Raw genomic sequence first — 18,606 nt, 5'->3', positions numbered from 1 at the left:
TGTAGGCGGATACATTTCAGGAGCTCCTGTAAGAACTGGACTGTAACTACAAGTCGCACGACGACTTAAAAAGCTTTTCCTTATTTATTCCTCATAATTTGTTCTTAAAGGAAAAAGAAATTTGATTTTGGCTTTGAGAAACTTTTTTTGTTCCAAAAGATTGCTTCTTCGCCAACAAGACGAAGGAGACTCATTTGTGTTTACTGGACGGAGAAACCAGTAGAATTGGAGTCTTTGTTTTCTTTTGGAAAAAAAATCTTTTCCTTATTTATTTGTTCTTAAAAAAAAAGTGGTTCTAGGCGCTAAAAAAAAAGATGGATAGAGCGTCTGCCATGTAAGCAGGAGATCCCGGGTTCGAATCCCAGTCGGGGCACACATTTTCAGCTGTCCACATCGAGGTATATCAACAACACCTGTCGTCAGCTGAGGGTTTCAGTTAGTCATCATTTATTCTTTTATTGATTTTCCGGCTGTGGGCTCGTTGAGGGTCATCTATTTTTATCATCCAGCAGTAGCCCGCTGTCATGTTGACGTTCCATCTTCCTTGACATCTTCTTTCCATTTCTTTAATGTCTTGGTGGAATCTTTCGCCCTGCGCTTCACTTCCATCACCGAGGTTCGCAGGGAAGTAGTCAAGATGTGAGTGGAGAAAATGAACTTGAATGCTCACGTTACAGCCCAGCTTCTTAAAGTTGTCGTGTATGTCTGCGACGAGTGTCTTGTATTTTGGATCTCTTTTGTTTCCTAGGAAACCGGTAACAACTAATTTAAAAGATGTCCATGCTGCCTTTTCTTTTGTTTCCATTTGTCCACAAAGTTGGGATCTGTCATTAGTTTTCTAATGTCTGGTCCGACAAGGAATCCTTCCTTTATCGGATAAACTAGGAAACTGTCCAAAAATATATCTGAAAGACTCTATTCTTTTGGCAGAGCCTTAACAAATTGTTTCAGAAACCCCAACTTAATGTGACGTGGTGTAAGTAACAAAGTTTTGGGATCCACATGGCCTTTCCTCTCAACATTTTTAACCCCGACCTGGAGGTTTTTTCAAGGGGCAAGCTTTTTTTATGTTGTGTTGCTTTCTGTCTCTACTGTCACATTCACAGAGAAAGAAGTTTGTATTTCCACTTTTTTGACCAAGCAGCATTGAAATCACTTTTTAATCAGCACATAGTGTCCATTTGTGATCTGAATAGCAGAGTTTGGTTTAGCCGGTTCAAGGTTTTCGTAACATTCTTTTAAGTGAACAGAGTGTCCAACCGGTATAGAAGCATACTTATTGCCATTGTGTAGATGCACACCTTTAAGGCTTCTTTTTGAAGAATCAATAAAAAGTCTCCACTCATCAAGAGCATATTATATTTTGAAACGTGCTATAAGTCCAGGAACATCACTGCAAAACGCCAGGTCACCTTCTTGAGAGAAGAAAGATACAAACTCCTTTTCCCTCGATCGATACCAAGAAAAGGATTTACCCGGTGCCAACATATGTTTATCTTTCAATCTAGATCCTAAAACCTCTGCCAGTTCCTTAGAAAGGCCTAGGTGTTTAACTAAATCGTTCAGTCCAGATTGTGAGAATGCAAAGGGATCGGTTGTACCAGGATCGTAGCAATGTCTTCTTCACTATTACCCTGCTGAGCCAATGGCTCGTGGTCATCTATATCATCCAAAGGATCTGGAGGAGAGGGTATTGGTACTTCAGGTCCATGAGGAACATGGCGAATGGCTGATTGAATGTTAGAGTAAGAAACATCCTTTCTGTTTTCATATTGAAACCTCGTACGTTGCAAGAACAAAAATAGCAGTCATCACTATGTCATCACTATGAATACCAATGGTATTCCAAAACGTAAGGACTGCTTTTCACGTTGAAACCATTGCCTCAGTTCTTCAACACACATTGAACAAACTTTGTGTGGGGCCCAAGGCTTATCTTGGTCTCCTAAATTTATACCAAAACAGGCGAAATATACTTTTTCAACAAAATCGGAAATGTTTCTTTGTTGCTTTTGAACGGTATGGTTACCACAAATGTAGCACAAGCAATCTGGCGAGTTTATACATCCTTTGGTAGCCATTGTCAATTGTCCATAAAACAACTTCACAACACGAGAAAACAGTCACTACTTTAAAGCACTAGTAACAACAACACGCGAACAGCACTGGGTGAAGAGGTACTGTGAACTGAAGGACAATAGCAGAAGCTCACTGCTTGGTTATGGCGGGGGAAGGGGCAGCGCGACAGACAGGCACTGACATGAAAATACTGCTGGTTTCTCCTAATTGCTCTTTATTTAATGTATATCTAGTATAAAAACGGCTAAATAACAGTTTATGGAGATTCTAAAAACCAAAATTCAAACTCACTAGAATGCTCAAATACCGAAAAAAGCTAAAACTAGACAAGCAGTTCGTGAAATAATTGTACGTGTTGGTATTTTTAACTATTTTTCCGGGAATCAGCTTTGAAAACTATACAAAAATCACTCAATGAATTTGAAACAATTTTTATGCCGCAGACCTGTGTCATCGAACGTTTCTCGCGTGTCCGGTTGAGGACACATTGAATATTTATGAGAGATTAATGGAAATTAGTCTAAAACGTAATTGTAAAAGGATACCCCAAGATCGTACGTGCATGAATTAAAAGATGTAAAAATTGGATGTATAATTTGAAACTTACTTTTTGGTCAAGTCCATAACTTAAAATACACAAGTTTCTAGCTTCATCCATGTAGAAGAAATAATCTTGTAAAACCAGATTTTTGAAGAACCTCGTATATCATTTACACTGAGGTGAAAAAAGTCGTGGTCCGCAGCTCGTGGTCGTGCGGTAGCGTTCTCGCTTCCAGCGCCCGGGTTCCCGGGTTCGATTCCCGGCGGGGTCAGGGATTTTCTCTGCCTCGTGATGACTGGGTGTTGTGTGCTGTCCTTAGGTTAGTTAGGTTTAAGTAGTTCTAAGTTCTAGGGGACTGATGACCATAGATGTTAAGTCCCATAGTGCTCAGAGCCATTTGAACCATTTGAAAAAAGTCGTGGGGTAGCGATATGCACATATACAGATGCGCGGTAGTATCGTGTACACAATCTGTAAAAGGGCAGAGGAGAGTTGTCAGTTGTAATCAGATGATTCGTGTGGAAAGTTTCCGACGTGGTATTGACCGCACGAAGGGAATTAACAGACAGATTGCGGTATGGTCGTTGGAGCCAGACGCACGGGACATTCTATTTCAAAAATCGCGATGCAAAGTGTCAAGAGCGCCCAGAAAATACCAAATTTCAGGCATTACCTCTGATCACGACAAGGCAGTGGCCAACGGCCTTCACTTAACGTCCGAGGCGTTTCCGTATAGTTTTCAGTGCTAACAGACAAGGAACAATGCATGAAATAATCACAGAAATCAATTTGGGACATACGACGAACGTATCTATTAGGACAGTACGGCGAAATTTGGCGCTAATGGGCTATGGCAGCCGACGACCCACGCGAGTGACATTGCCAACAGCACGACATCGCCTGCAGCGCCTTTCCTGGGATTGTGTCTATATCAGTTGAACCCTAGATTACAGGAAAACCTGGGCCTGGTCAGATGAGTCCCGATAGCGGCTGGTAAGAGCTCTTGGTAGGGTTTGGGTGTGGTGCAAACCCCACGAAGCCATGGATTCAGGTTGTCAACTAGGCAGTGTACAAGCTGGTGGCAGCTCGATAACGGTATGGGCTGTGTTTACATGGAATGGATTGGGTCCTCCAGTCCAACTGAACAGATCATTGATTGCAAACAGTTATGTTCGGTTACTTAGAGACTATTTGCAGCCATTCATGGGCTTCATGTTCCCAAACAACGAGGGAATTTTTGTGGATGACAATGCGCCATGTCACCGAGCCACAATTGTCCGCGATTGGTATGAAGGACTTTCTCGACCGTTCGAGTTAAAGATGTGGCCAACCAGATGGCCCCACAAAATCGCATCGAGCATTTGTGGGACATCATCGACAGATCATTTCGTGCACAAAATCCTGCAGCGGCAATACTTTAACAATTATGGACGACTATAGAGGCAGTATGGCTCAATATTTCTGCAGGGGACTTTCAAGGAAATGTTGAGTCCATGGAACGTCGATCTGCTGCACTATGCTGGGTGAAAGGAGGTCCGATACCTTATTAGGATGTCCCATGACTTTTGTCACCTCAGTTTATATCAGTGTGTCATTTCAAATTGTTCTTCAATAGATATTCCCTTATGTCGACCTGCTGCGGTTCTCAAGAAACTGGAGTGTATAATCTTACGAAATTGAATGGATATGTTTGAAACACACTGTATTCCTCTTAAGCTACGTTTAGAGTGTCAACAGTGTCAAAGAGTGTAGTCTTCGTGTAAATCACGGCCCAGTGTCTCTGACGCTACCTCATTACAACTCTGCTACGCAGGACATTCTTGAGGGAGTTGCAAGAGGACTCTGACGTGAATCGCGGTTACTGTCGGCGTTGCCGCCGGTAGGAAGTAGTGAGTGGTGTGGCTGGTACTTACACGTCGGTGAGCTGCGAGCGGTACGGCGCCAGCGCGTCCTTGCGCAGGGTGTGCATGTCCGGGATCGACAGCGTCCTGCAACACACAGGGACAACGGCTGCCGTTATTGCGACCACACAGCACACACACGCTGACACGCTGCAGGCACACACTCTTTCACAGCGCCTCATATCCACCTGTTCGTCCGCTTCATATTGAGCGGTTAGACCCGCCGGAGCACCACAAATTCTCCCGGAAAATTCGTTACGGCCGCGGAATAGCACACAAAGTAGTCCGTGAGCCTCCCGTTTCGGCGTGCGTACTTCGTGACAGCAGATTGCTGTCTTCCGACTGATCTTACTTTCATCTCTGTTCATTGATCTACGAAACTGTGCTCCACATTAACATTTATGAAAAATCATACAGGAAGAAAGGACAAGATCCAAAATATTGGACCGCAAACGAAAAAAAAAAAAAAAAAACATGTTGAAAAGTAAATACATGTGGCAGAGAGCGCTATAGACGCACAGTAACGCAAGAAACAGTCTGAGGGACTAAATATAGAAAACAAATACTGACGGTTATATTGCACTGCAAAGTTAGCCCCCTTTTGGAATCACAATCCATCGGGGGTCGTGTAAAGTTCTAACCACATCTGTAAAAGCATTCAGAATTGATGGCTGCAACAAAGAAACTGTGCTGGAACTGTCGGACACAATATTAAAGCTCATTACTTGGAATGTAAGAAGATTCACATATAATTAAATAGAATTAGAAACAGCTGTTCAGCATTTACACTGTTGGTATTTTGTAGACGTAATACGGACTATAAGAATACGTGGTGTCTGTTCTTTCGGACATGTCCGAAAGGACAGACACCACGCAGGATCCGCAGCTGTGAAACATAATATGTAAATTGAAGGGGGATCACTGCTGCCAGATGCAGCGGGACATTAAGCAGAATCAGCGGCGATGAGAGAAAATGTGTACCGGACCGGGTTTCGAACCCGGGATCTGCTGCTTACAAGACTGACAGCAGTGATTCCCCTTCATTTTACAAGTAATACGGACTATTTCATTGGAACATTAAGATCCCCACATGTTCAGGAACATAGGCATCCCCTTAAACATACCGTAGATGTGACAAAATTATAAAATGCCCTTTGCTTGTATCACTGAATCGGTGAGTAAGAGAATGTATTTCAGAGGAAGTACTTACCCATATTGCATCTCAAACGATTTTTTGGCATCCACTCGACGATTTTTGAGGTGGATTACACTGCTACCTCAATAGAAAGTACATCCCATTAGTAAACGGTAAGTTCTCTTCTTGTACTATAAAGCCGAATACTGATACTACTCATTTGATTCGACGACCTGAAAATACATCCTTTTTCTGGTTACATCTAAGATATCCAATGACGTATTTACAAACATTTTTATTCATGTGTCAAATAGGCCGGAAGAACCAATTCTTAATGGGGTAGGATTGATCTAAGGTGGTCCTCGTCTCGATGTTTACACATTTTACTGTACAATAACGCCGACTAGTATTTCTCATCGCGCTTGGCACTGTCAAATCTGCGATTAAATGGAATCGCTGGCAATTATTGTTAAAAATGGTTGACATTCCTGTAATGAATAAAAAGTCCTTACCCCAGAGGTGTAGAGTGTCTCCTCTTGCATACCTCCGCCCTCCCCCTCTGGGGGAACCACGATTACAAATCAGTATACCCACGATTGCAAACCAGCATTCCCACACATTTCTGCTATTGGAAACCTTTATTTGGTAGTCTTTGTACTTGGATCACTTATCTTTATTGAAATTATGTACGTGTGGTACATGTAATGCAATCAGTGAAGGTCTATAAAAGTCGTTGCCTCGACTGCTTAAATGTTCAAGATTAACTTAAAAAATTAGAGGTAGTAATAGTAGAGCTGAAATTTATTTCCAAGTTTCTTAAAGCATTTGACTTTAGGGTAAATATTAAGATGTACAATGTTTAACATAATAAGGACCATTTGATTCAATGCTATGTTGAGGACTGTTAATTGATTATATATATCAGGTTACCGTCCATTAGGAAAGTGGGTGCACTCAGCGAGTGTTATGTAAATTATAAATGAAAGAGCGCAGCAATTAGTCGTCCTTTTTTGCAGGTTTTATTACGCAAATGCAGATACTACTGTACTGATAAAGTACACAGTCTTCGCTTATGACATGTAAATAAGCCAACAAGTTAAATTGGAAGACTATTACAGAAACTGATATCTTACGAAAAGTTGTGAAACATTTCTCAGGTTCAGTATTCAAGACGAAAATACCGGCAACACTGCAAATGATAAAGTGAGCAGTAAAATTCGTGCAGAATAACTGCATAATGCCTGCAGTATCATCTACAGTATTTATAATGCGAAATCCCTTTCCACCCACACCAAACTACTACACCACGAGCAAAGAGTCGTTTCTCGCAAAAGAACGCTGTAAAATCGAGACATCACCATTATTCACTGAAACACATCGATGCTGCGCACACCACTCTGTTCCATATTGCGCGCAATCATGTTCTGCGTGAGTGTTTTGTTTTTTCAGAGGATCATGTGGCTGTCATGTTCGACTGTTCGTCGCGTGTTGTCTTTGTGCCGTCTATCGTGGCGTGTCTCGATTGCTTCAGGGACTTTGTCAAGCGGGGACTAATTACAGCATCGAATGTGAAAAATCATTTTGGAATCACATGTTCGGAAAAGAATGGAACATACAATGTAGGCTTTCACGGCGAGTATAGTCTTTACTTAAGACTTCCGGGCTAATAGGCCGTGGTCGATGTATAAAACTCTCCCCTGACGTTTCGTCTCCGACTACGGGAGACATCCTCAGGTTCGCCGCTTTACCTCGGACGGTGTCTCCCGCAATCGGAGACGAAACTTCAGGGGAGAGTTTTATACATCGACCACGGCCTACCAGCCGGGAACTTTTAAGTTGAGAAGAATGGAACACTCTGGTGCTGTTTCTTGAACAAAGGTGGCCATTCTGCAATCTCAATGTGCGGCTGAATGTAAGTGGGTGAGTTTGCTTCATGCTGTAGGTTTTATCGGTGCATTTCACTTGCATTCCAGTTATTTTGTAATCATACTTAGTCACAATATCATGTCGTGTCATATTTTGTAACTCAATATTTTTTTGTGATCCTTTCGAAACCACATGCGCTTGTGGCTGGCAGTGTACATTTACATCTAATCAATCTGTGACCGTACATGGCTTGCAACATACCTCTCTCTATTCCTCTAACTCTTCAAAGTAGGGAAAATATTTTATAGCCTCCATTTTGTATCTCGTCAAATTATCGTATGATTTGTGAACGTGTACTAATGAACTGTATTTGCTCATGTGTGATTATCCATCCGGTAAGTGTTTTGAACATTACGATATTCATTTAACAGAGCTTGTGTACACATACTCTTTACATTAACGAATTAACTTTATCCATACATATAACCCCATGGCCCTGTCCCTTCAAATTTATACTAGGCTGCCTCATGGTATCTGATCTCATTTTCCTATATCGTTTGTTTAAAGAAAAGACAACTATTAAGTTTTGCAACGCACACGCCAGCTATTTTTTTCAGTATATTCCAGCTATCAGATAAGGCGCTAAGACGCAATTCTGGAGATGAATCTTGATTCAGTTGCATTACAACTGCCCGTTTTCTGTAAGTTTTCAAGTGACAAATATACAATAGAGGCAATCACATTTATGCTCTAGGGCAAAATTCATTACGTGAAGCCGCGCGTTGTAGCCAAGCGGTCTGAGGCGCCTTATCACGGCCCGTGCGGCTCCCCAAGTCGGAGGCTCGAGTCCTCCCTCGGGCATGGGTGTGTGTGTTGTGCATAGCTTAAGTTAGGTTAAGTTAGATTAAGTAGTCTGTAGGCTTAGGGACCGATGATCTCAGCAGTTTGGTCCCATAAGAGCTTACCACATATTTCCAAATATCATTACACGTAAAGTCAGTGTTTGAGCAGTGCGTGTGCTTAATACGAGTATGTTAATCGGCGTCCTTCAGAAAGCCCTGCTGCGCTTGTGAAGGTTCTACCGTTGTCTGTAAAGATTCGTCTGAGTCACATTGTGATACCAGGGAACTACGTCTGAAAATTTGAGATATAAATCGGGGTAAAACTTATTCCGAATTATCTTTCAAAATTTAGTTTAAAATCTTCGTGATGCAGTAGGGTTTCATTATTGTTATCCATGTCATAAAAAAATGGAACGATAGACATCACGGAAAGATTGGGACCAAGATCTAAAACAGTATCTGGATGCGTAAAATTCAAAAGATTGGCCGGCCAAAGTGGCCGAGCGGTTCTAGGCGCTTCAGTCTGGAACCGCGAAACCGCTACGGTCCCAGGTTCGAATCCTGCCTCGGGCATGAATGTGTGTGATGTCCTTAGGTTAGTTAGGTTTAAGTAGTTCTAAGTTCTAGGGGACTGATGACCTTAGATGTTAAGTCCCACAGTGCTCAGAGCCATTTTTTTCAAAAGATTATATTCTCTGACGGATCGATTTTGTTTGAGTGCGTATAAAAGACCTCTCAGTTGTTACGTACGTATAAAAAGAATGGGCGACTCATTACCAATCAAGAAAATCGTTAATATCATTCATGAGACCCGAAAGATCAAAGTCGGCGGTAAGCCGACAAGCAAAAGAATCTTAGGGAAGTCGCTGTTGACTTACTGGTAACTAGACGGACAACCGACGTATAGAAGACATACGACCATAAATTCACGTACAAACAGTTGACAAAAAGAAGTCTGAAGAAAGTGTGGATACTAGGACGATGACGGAAAGGATTAATAAACCTAACGCGCGGTTCTACGTGTTTTTTAAAGTTCCAAGCAAAATATTAATAACTAATAATAATTAATAATAAACTCTAAGAAAAGAAAATCAAGCACCACGAAGGAATTAATTGAATATGACGGAACTCGGTTAATGTAATGTACATATGCACCGTCCGGTGTGGCTGAGCGGTTCTAGGCGCTTCAGTCTGGAACCGCGCGACCGCGGCGGTCGCAGGTTCGAATCCTGCCTCGGGCATGGATGTGTGTGATGTCCATAGGTTAGTTAGGTTTAAACAGTTCTAAGTTCTATGGGACTGATGACCTCAGATGTTAAGTCCCATAGTGCTCAGAGCCACTTGAACAATTTGTACATATGCAGGCAAACAAATTATTACAATTTCAAAAATTTGGGATAATTTATTCAAGTGAAAGAGCTTTACAAACAGAACAAGTCAATAAGACGTTGGTTCACTTCTGGTGCCAATTATTCGGCTTTGCATTGGTTGATAGAGTTGTTGGATCTCCTCCTGAGGGATATTATGCCAATTTTTGTCCAACTGGTGCGGTAGATGGTCAAAATACCCAGCTGGCTGGAGGGCCCTGCCCATAACGCCCCAAACTTTCTGAATTGGGGAGAGATCCAACGACCTTGCTGGCCAAGGTATGGTTGGCAAGCACGACGACAAGCAGTAGAAACTCTCTCCATGTGCGAGCGGGCGTTATATAGCTGAAATGTCCGCCCCGATAGCTGAGTAAAAAAAAAAAAAAGTGGTCAGCGTGACGGATTGTCGTCCTACGGGCCCGGGTTCGATTCCCGGCTGGGTCGTGGATTTTCTCCGCTCAGGGACTGGATGTTGTTTTGTCTTCACCGTCATTTCATCCCCATCCGGCGCGCAGGTCGCCCAATGTGGCGTCGAATGTAATAAGACCTGCACCAAGGCGGCCAGACCTGTCCCGCAAGGGGCCTCCCGGCCAATGACGCCAAACGCTCAATTCCATTTTCATTACTGAAATGTAAGCCCAAGATAGCTGTGCTGTACGCTGAATACATGTCGGGGATGCCTTAATATAACGGATATGAAACTGATTGAAACATTGCGACAACATGACGTCACTATTCGCCTGATCACCCGAGAAGATTTCATCGTTCGAATACACCGAGAAAGCCTGCAATCACATATGAAGGCAAGCTTTTAAGATGAAGCCTGTCAGTGAAATTCTTTGAACCTGACAGATTCTGTAAGTAGATTTCGTTCTTCGTTGCGCAAAATCGTTGCTCACAAGTATGTAGATCTAAACATTCACACTTGCAAACTTATAAAGCTGCGCGGGAGTAGCCGAGCGGTCTATTGCTCTGCAGTCATTGACTGTGCGGCTGATCCTGGCGGAGGTTCGAGTCCTCCCTCGGGCATGGATGTGTGTATTTGTCCTTAGGATAATTTAGGTTAAGTAGTGTGTAGTAAGCTTAGGGACTGATGACCTTAGCAGTTAACTCCCATAAGATTTCACACACACAAACTTGCAAAGTCTTGAAAATTTATGTAGAGAAAGTAAGTCTGCGAGACTGATTTTGTTATGGAACTTATCATGCGACTGTCAGACTGTCTAAATTCTAAATGTAGCTCAGTTTCCGTATTGTCAACATCAAGTGAAAGTCAGTGACGCTGCGCCACGCTGTGCAAACTGAAAAGAGATATGATGGTTTGCTCGAGATGCAGATTAATCCCCCCCCACACACACGCACACCGAAAAAAAAAATGTAGTAAAAATGTTGGGGAAAATTATTCACATTTTTATTTCTCTGCTCCCATGTGATGAAGACTTTCTTCAGTCCGATTGCTAAACAGCGCTTTCTTTAATTTTTGCACCACCGCTTCCCACTACTCACCTTCTAATCCTTCGTAATCCTTTGATCCTTTGCATGGAAGGTATTGTACCGACATTGTAAATCGATTTTTTTCTCTGTATTCAAAGTACTGAAGCACTTTACGCAGATGAAGCACCATCGCATATCATAATCATATGTGTGCATCCTACACTGAATGTAAATTCATGTTGGTGCGTCTGACCTTTGTTTTGAAGTTCCTAACCCGGCCATCGTGTTACTTTTCATCGATTTAAAAAGAGCTATTCTCAATTTTAAGCGCTACTCTGTAAGAAAATATTTTCACGTCTAAAACTACACCGCGAGTGAGAACTAATACATCTTAACTGCAGTACTCATTTATGACTATGGCCTGTCATTTTATTGCACTTTTTATGTACACAGCCACTTCTTCTCTACTTATACGAGTATTATTCCTACAGTAATTTGACACTGACTGTTATGATTTTAGGTGCATCTGTTCAATTTCTATGACTTCCAAATGATGTTTTGTTGCACACAATACAGCTGTAGAATTATCTTTCGATTTTTCAGTACCTTTAGCTGCATCTTACGTTTTGTTACGAGGCAAGTGCCTTATAATTAAATTAACAGCGCACTCCGACAAAATTTTCGGTAAAAATCACGTAAATTTTTCGTGTTTATGGTTCCTACAGGCCTGGAAAGCCAAAGAAGGAGAAGGTGTATCATATTTTTTTATTTAATGAACAATGTCTCATGCCCCATTCCGTCGAATGATATGAGTTTCGTGTGAAATCAACATATTTTTAAGGATATGTGGAGACCAAAATCCGCTGAAATTACGGAGAAAATAAATTATTGTATTCTGTAGGAACCCAGTTGCTTGAGTTCAAAAGGGAGACGTTTGTTTATTGTTGCATTTGGCAGATATGTTACTGCAAGAAAAGTAAGGCAAGAGAGAAAGAACGAAACCAGAATTACAGTTTGTCTTCAGGCCTATAGATGTGTATTTGCAGTGCACTGATAAACGATTTTACATACAAATCGTGAAGCAGTTCTGTTCCGTTATTTTATGTAATGCTATACATACCCTAAGATCCATTACAAGGTTATGTATGAGGAGAAACCACGGAAAATTCCGTGCAGTTTCAGGTCTGAAACTCTTTAAGTACTTTAACCTGTGACCGCAGCGTGAGTCAGAGCGCAGTTTCGATACAGATTCCGTCATCTCTGTGTGACTTCACCAGGGTGCGCACAGGCCTGTAGCCCACACGGTGTTGCTCTGGACCGGTTTAATGAGAGGGACATCCAAGTATTGGATTTGTAGGCAATGTGTATCACAAGAAAGCGGAGAAACGGATATGGCCGAAAAGGTTTGAGAGAAAGTGGGGTGGGCGTGGATGGGGAGGGGGAGGGGGGGGGGGGGGGGCGCCAAATCGTAAGATGATTTTGTGGGGAAAACTTTCTCTAAGCTGCCATGATCCGTCCTTCCATACACCATATACCTATTTTGCTGAGTATACCAAACCTCTTTGCCGATTTAGGTTGTCGAAAGCTTTTTGCATGTCAACAAATCCTACGACGAAGTCTTCATTTTTCCATGCTTCCATTATCAGATGTAATGTCAAAAATGCCTCTCTCGTTGATCGTCACCTAACATATCCTCAATTATCTTTCCATATCTTCTGTATATTGTTCTTGACAGTAACTCGAATCCATGAGCTGTTAAACTGATTCCACGATAGTTCTTGCATTTATATGCCCTTACTGTCTTCAGAATTATGTGGTGAGTCATTTGCTATATGCGGTCTCCATCTCGTTCTAGGTTTTCCGCACTTTCTGTTTCAGCGGGTGGTTACCTCACTCTGTGGCCCAGTTGCAGGTGTTTCCCCCACCACAGATATACCGTCCATCGCGCGGCCCACTGGCAGTGGGTTCTTTTTTTTCCTTGTGGCGGTCGCCTGCACCCTGCCCGCCCAACAATTACTCGTCACAAACAGGCCTCGTTAGCGCTGGACGCGCTGACCTCTCCCCTTCCCTCTCCCACCCACCCCTCGCCTCTTTCCTCTCATCACGAGCTCCCACACCATGCCGCATCCGGTTACGCATGACATCTCTGGAAGACCAGCCCCGGTCTCGTATTATTGAGTTTCTGCTGCGGTAAGTGGCACAGTGCTTGGGTGGCGGTTTCCATAATCCGCACTGTCCCACTGGAATTACTTCATCAGTGTTGACGGGTGCAGCCATTAGTGTTAATGCACAACAGGGAATTTATGTAATCTTGCAGTTACAGTTCATCTTCTCCTCCCCCCCCCCCTCCTTCTAACCTTTCTTTTATTTTTTCATGACCCTACATTCTATAGAACTTCTGATCGTTATAGAGTACGGTTGTGTAATTTTCTTTTCTTTCGTCGACTTTGAGTTAGACCGAAATAGGGATACTACGTTAGGTCTGTGAAATCTTTTTTTGCGTGCATATGATGTATGTTACTTAATTCTGAATAACAGTTCTCTAAAACCAACACATTTCGAATAAACTACTTCACTTAAGGCAAACACACAGCAATGACTTAAGGGTCAGGCACATGCCGACTTGCACCAAGACAAGCAACTAGACATTAGAATAAAACAGACTGACTGGCTTACTGTGACCCAAAAGCTGCCCATTTGATTCATATGCATCACCATTCTGCATCTCTTAGCTGAAACGCATGCATGCAAGAATCATATATGAAGTGGTAGAAAAATGACGAGATAATGGACATAGCAGCGACGAAAATATGGAAAGAACACGTGAAAAACTAGCATTTCTCTAATGCAACGTATTTTCTGTTAAATGCATCGATGTATCGGTGTATAAGACACCCTAACTAACATAAAAATGGTAAAAATACAAAGGCATATGGTAAAGAACTGATGGAGGATATTAATCAGGCACATACATATCCACGAATCCGTCTTGAGAACTATGTGAGATAGTCCTACAATTACATAAAACAAGTAACTGTACATGGAAGAATATAAATGTAATGGTTACCAGATTGGGGAAAGCTCTTTGAACAGCGTTTGTATGCAAGATCATTACTGGCTAAACACTGTGAGAATCTCGACTAGGGTAGTCACTTTTGGCATGTCAGAAGTGAGGACGCTGCCATCTTTTGCAAGTCCAAGGCCAGGACAAAAGGTAACATATTAAATGTGCAATACTTACCAAGGTTTGACAGCTTTTTTATCCTCACACTGAAACTAAACCACAAATACCACACTTGAAATTCAGATATAAAACAGTGTTTATCTTATATATTGGTTTTCACCAATGGGGCTAGGGCTAGACCTTGCAGACATACTTGTTGCCAGACGTAGCGGCCATTATAAGTTTCTTCTCACGTAGAATGTGCTTGTAGAACTATTGCAGCGAAACAAACTTACTATGAACTCAGTGGAAAGTGAAATTCCCTTTAAAATAAACTATCATAAGAGCTACTTATAGTTTGACTTTGGCTAACAAGAACAAGATGATAAACTTAGTGAATATGGAATTAAAAATTATGTAGTATGGTATGAAAGAAATAAAACTAAAAGTGAATCAGAAATGGAGGGACTTGAGAATGTCCCATCATAGTCATGTGGAACCAGAGACAGTTATAGAAAAGTAGGGACTATCTCTACTAAATCGCAACAGGTGGAAACTCTAAGCTCAACGTGTTTACAACGTTCATAACAGCATAATCAAAACAGATCGCATGAATTAGAGCGGTTACAAAGCTTATGAGTGAGTATGGGCAAAGACTTTAGATCAAACAATACTCCCTTAGAGTAAGATACGACCTCAGTTAGCATGTTAGACAAACCAACATACTAAAAGTATTCAAGACAAATGGCGTGAATTTAAAATATGCAAATAATGATCAAATTAAACACATTAACACAATGTCACTCAAGTGCAAAAAGAAATGAATTCTTTTAAAATGTACTGCATAATTTAATGTCGATTACCAACCCTGCACGCATGTGTGCAGACTGCATTCTGTTCCCTTGTGACTGGGATTTCACTGCGAAGTAGCTGAGCCAACATGCTCTGCTCGACCCTGTATTCAGGTGGAAATTACCTCACTATACATAATGTGTCCCACAGAACAAAGCGTTACCAACCTTCCATCCAAGAATTCCATGATCTTTGCAGATAAGTTGATTTCAGCAACACAGAGAGCAAATATATATATGCTGCACGCAGATAGAATAACTATTGTACACCACCAGTTGAATCAAGATTGTGGAAGATACAGCTACCTGTCAACTTTTCGCCAGCCGTGGTGGCTGGGTGGCTCTAGGCACTTCAGTCCAGAACCACGCGACTGCTATGGTCGCAGGTTCGAATCCTGCCTCGGGCATGGATGTGTGTGATGTCCTTAGGTTAGTTAGGTTTAAGTAGTTCTAAGTCTAGGGGACTGATGACCTCAGATGTTAAGTCCCATAGTACTCAGAGCCATTTGAACCATTTTTTGTCAACTTTTAGACACTTTCACCTACATTTTTACTTGTTGACATAGCCACCTATATTTTGAATGCCTCCAGATTTAATGCAAGGCGCTGAAAAACATTTGATTTAGGCTGTGGTATAACAAAAACAACAGAAGCTTCAAACATAAAAGACTGTTCTCCTATAATTTAATTCCCACAGTGTACTGTACACTTATGATGAAGTGATTTGTTGTTATTATTACTGTTATTATTACTAATAACAAAAACCCACGTCCTAATCAAAAAACAAACCTTGAACCTCCCAATAAGTATCATAAACCTTGAATGACGAAACTCATGTAATTGTAACAATATTAAAATTATTATTATTATTATTATTAACAAATAGCCACACCATGACCCCAAACAAACCTGATAATACATGTTGCAGCCCATATGTTTGTTTTAGTAATAAAAGGAGGTGGAAAGGGAGAGGGAGCTTGAAACTTGTCAATTCAGAAGGAGGGGGGGGTAAGAGAGGAGAGGGGGATCCTCAGTGGGAGAGGGTACTGGGTGACTGACAGTGTACCACACACAATTGCTTCATGTGCATGGGGAGGATTCCCAGAAGCCTTATCACTGGAAATCTATTCTTATCTAAGGAAACTCATCATAACTGGTTCAGACCAGAAATAGCAGTGCACTGGCTGCGGGGGGTGGGGGGGAGGGGTAGGGGAGGAGGAGGGGATGATCTCGAATATAGCTCGCCCAACTGCCTCAGGTGTAACCTGACACCGGATGTGTAATGTGTTCTGACTTAGTCCAGTATGCCCACTGACTCTCTACTCTCATGTGCCTGACATTTGATGTCTAGATAAGATTGTCAGCAATTTAAACAATGGTCGTCAAACTGCCATACCTATTCCCACATCTAAAGCAGCTTCTGTGCAACGACAGTATTATGGCAGTAACAGGTGTGTATTTTGCAAATGATACAGTACTGCCGGTAATAAATGGGATGGGCAGTACGAGTTTAATAATTTTGTAATGTTTAACATAACAAAATGGTGTCCCTCATGTTGTACGTGCACTAAGGCAGTGGTCATTAAGAGATGCTTTGGGATTTCACTCTTCCATACGAGATGTCAAATAAGAGCAAGCGGTGTGAAGCGGGAAATACAGCCATATAAAAAAATCTGCAATTCCAGAGACCAGCGAAGCTACATCAGAATAATTTTTAATTCATAAAATAAACTGACCAAAATTTTCATATCATTCGATTGACGTAATGAAATTTATTGTGGCGAGGTTGTCGAAGCGTTGTTTCATTTGACCTAATTTAAAATAGAGTAATTCGCCTATTGTTTGACGTCTAGAAATCACCTGTATTATGAGATGAACGTCACATCCGTAGCGTTTTTGCGGTAATATATGGTAAACTACAACGCTTCCCGTATCCAGAGTTTGGTGGGCGTAGCGTCGGTCCTGATTACTTTGTCTGATGTATTTTTGGGATGAGATTAGAGTACACAGATCGCACTTCAAGTGGTTGCCTAACATTTTGTTGCGTGGTGGGAAATGGCACCTACCATTAAATATAATTTTTTATGCATTATTTTGTAAGGCAGCTAAGAGGCAAAAGGAGATGGTAGAAGTTTATAAGACATGTATAAGTGATCTAAGGGATAAAGTAGGATGTTGTGTGAGGCTTTTTGCAGACCATGGGGTCTTTTATAGGAAGGTCGGAACGCCAGAAGAAACCAGAAGAATAGGGGCGCTTGGCTGAGATTCATCGGAAGAATAAAATATCTAAAGGAAATACAAAACATCCACGAAAGAATAGGCGTAAAAATACTTATTTGCCCGGTTGTTCTTGGGGTGGCAAACTGCCCCTGAAGGCGGAAGAATCAGTAATGATCAACGGCATGAGGAAGCAGAGCAATGGAAATCACTGCATTAAGGACACATAATGTGTATTCACAGAACGTGTGGCCTGTAATTGAAAAAGTGGCATGATGATCTCTCCATTGGCAAAAGATTCCGGAATAGTCCCCAAGTCGAATCTCTGGGAGGGAACTGCTAAGGAGGAGGCTACCATGAGAAAAAAATTGAATAACCAGCGAAAGGATAACGTTCCACGAGTCGGGGCGTGGAATGTCAGAAGTTTGAACGTGGAAGAGAAGCTAGAAAACCTGAAAATGGAAATGCAAAGGTACAATCTAGATATTGTAGCGGTCAGTGAAGTGAAATGAAAGAAGACAAGTATTTATGGTCCGATGAGTATAGGGTAATATGAACAGCAGCAGAAAATGGTATAACTGGAGTAGAATTCGTTATGAATAGGAAGGTAGGGCAAAGAGTGTGATACTGGGAATAGTTCAGTGATAGGGTTGTTCTCAACAGACTCGACTGTAAACCAATACTGACAACGGTAGTCCAGATATATACACCGACGTCGCAAGCTGAAGATGAAGAGAGACAAAGGATATGAGGATATTGAAAGGGTAATACAGTACGTACAGGGAGATGAAAATCTAATAATCATGGGGGACTGAAATGGAATTATAGGGGTAGGAGATGTAAGGTTACAGGAGAATATGGGCTTGGGACCAGGAATGAGAAAGACTAAGCTCTGTAATAAATTTCAGCTAGTAATAGCAAATCCTCTGTTCAAGAACCACAAGAGGAGGACGTATACTTGGGAAACACCGGGTGATACGGGAAGACCTAGGCAGCAAAATAACCAATGACGGATGGAGTAAGGACGACATCAAAAGCACACTAGCACAGGAAAAAGAGTATTCGTGACCAAGAGAAGTCTACTAGTATCAAACATAGGCCTTAATTTGAGGAAGAAATTTCTGAGATTATACGTTTAGAGCACAGTATTGTATGGTAGTGAAGCATGGACTGTGGGAAACCAGAACAGAAGAGAATCGAAGTACTTGAG

General features: G+C 41.7%; 1 protein-coding gene across 1 annotated transcript in view; it reads right to left on the bottom strand.

The window, feature by feature from the left end:
- Positions 1-18,606, bottom strand: part of LOC126455064 (lutropin-choriogonadotropic hormone receptor-like) — an 805,745-nt gene that overhangs the window by 690,960 nt on the left and 96,179 nt on the right. The window contains exon 2 of the mRNA XM_050091146.1: positions 4,534-4,608. Coding sequence (XP_049947103.1) covers positions 4,534-4,608 — 75 coding nt within the window. The remainder of the gene's footprint in view (positions 1-4,533; positions 4,609-18,606) is intronic.

Source organism: Schistocerca serialis, chromosome 1 (genome assembly GCF_023864345.2).
Source record: "Schistocerca serialis cubense isolate TAMUIC-IGC-003099 chromosome 1, iqSchSeri2.2, whole genome shotgun sequence".
In the NCBI taxonomy this organism is placed as follows: domain Eukaryota; kingdom Metazoa; phylum Arthropoda; class Insecta; order Orthoptera; family Acrididae; genus Schistocerca; species Schistocerca serialis.
Note: the sequence above shows the minus strand (reverse complement) of the source record. Positions and strands in the feature narration are given on the sequence as shown.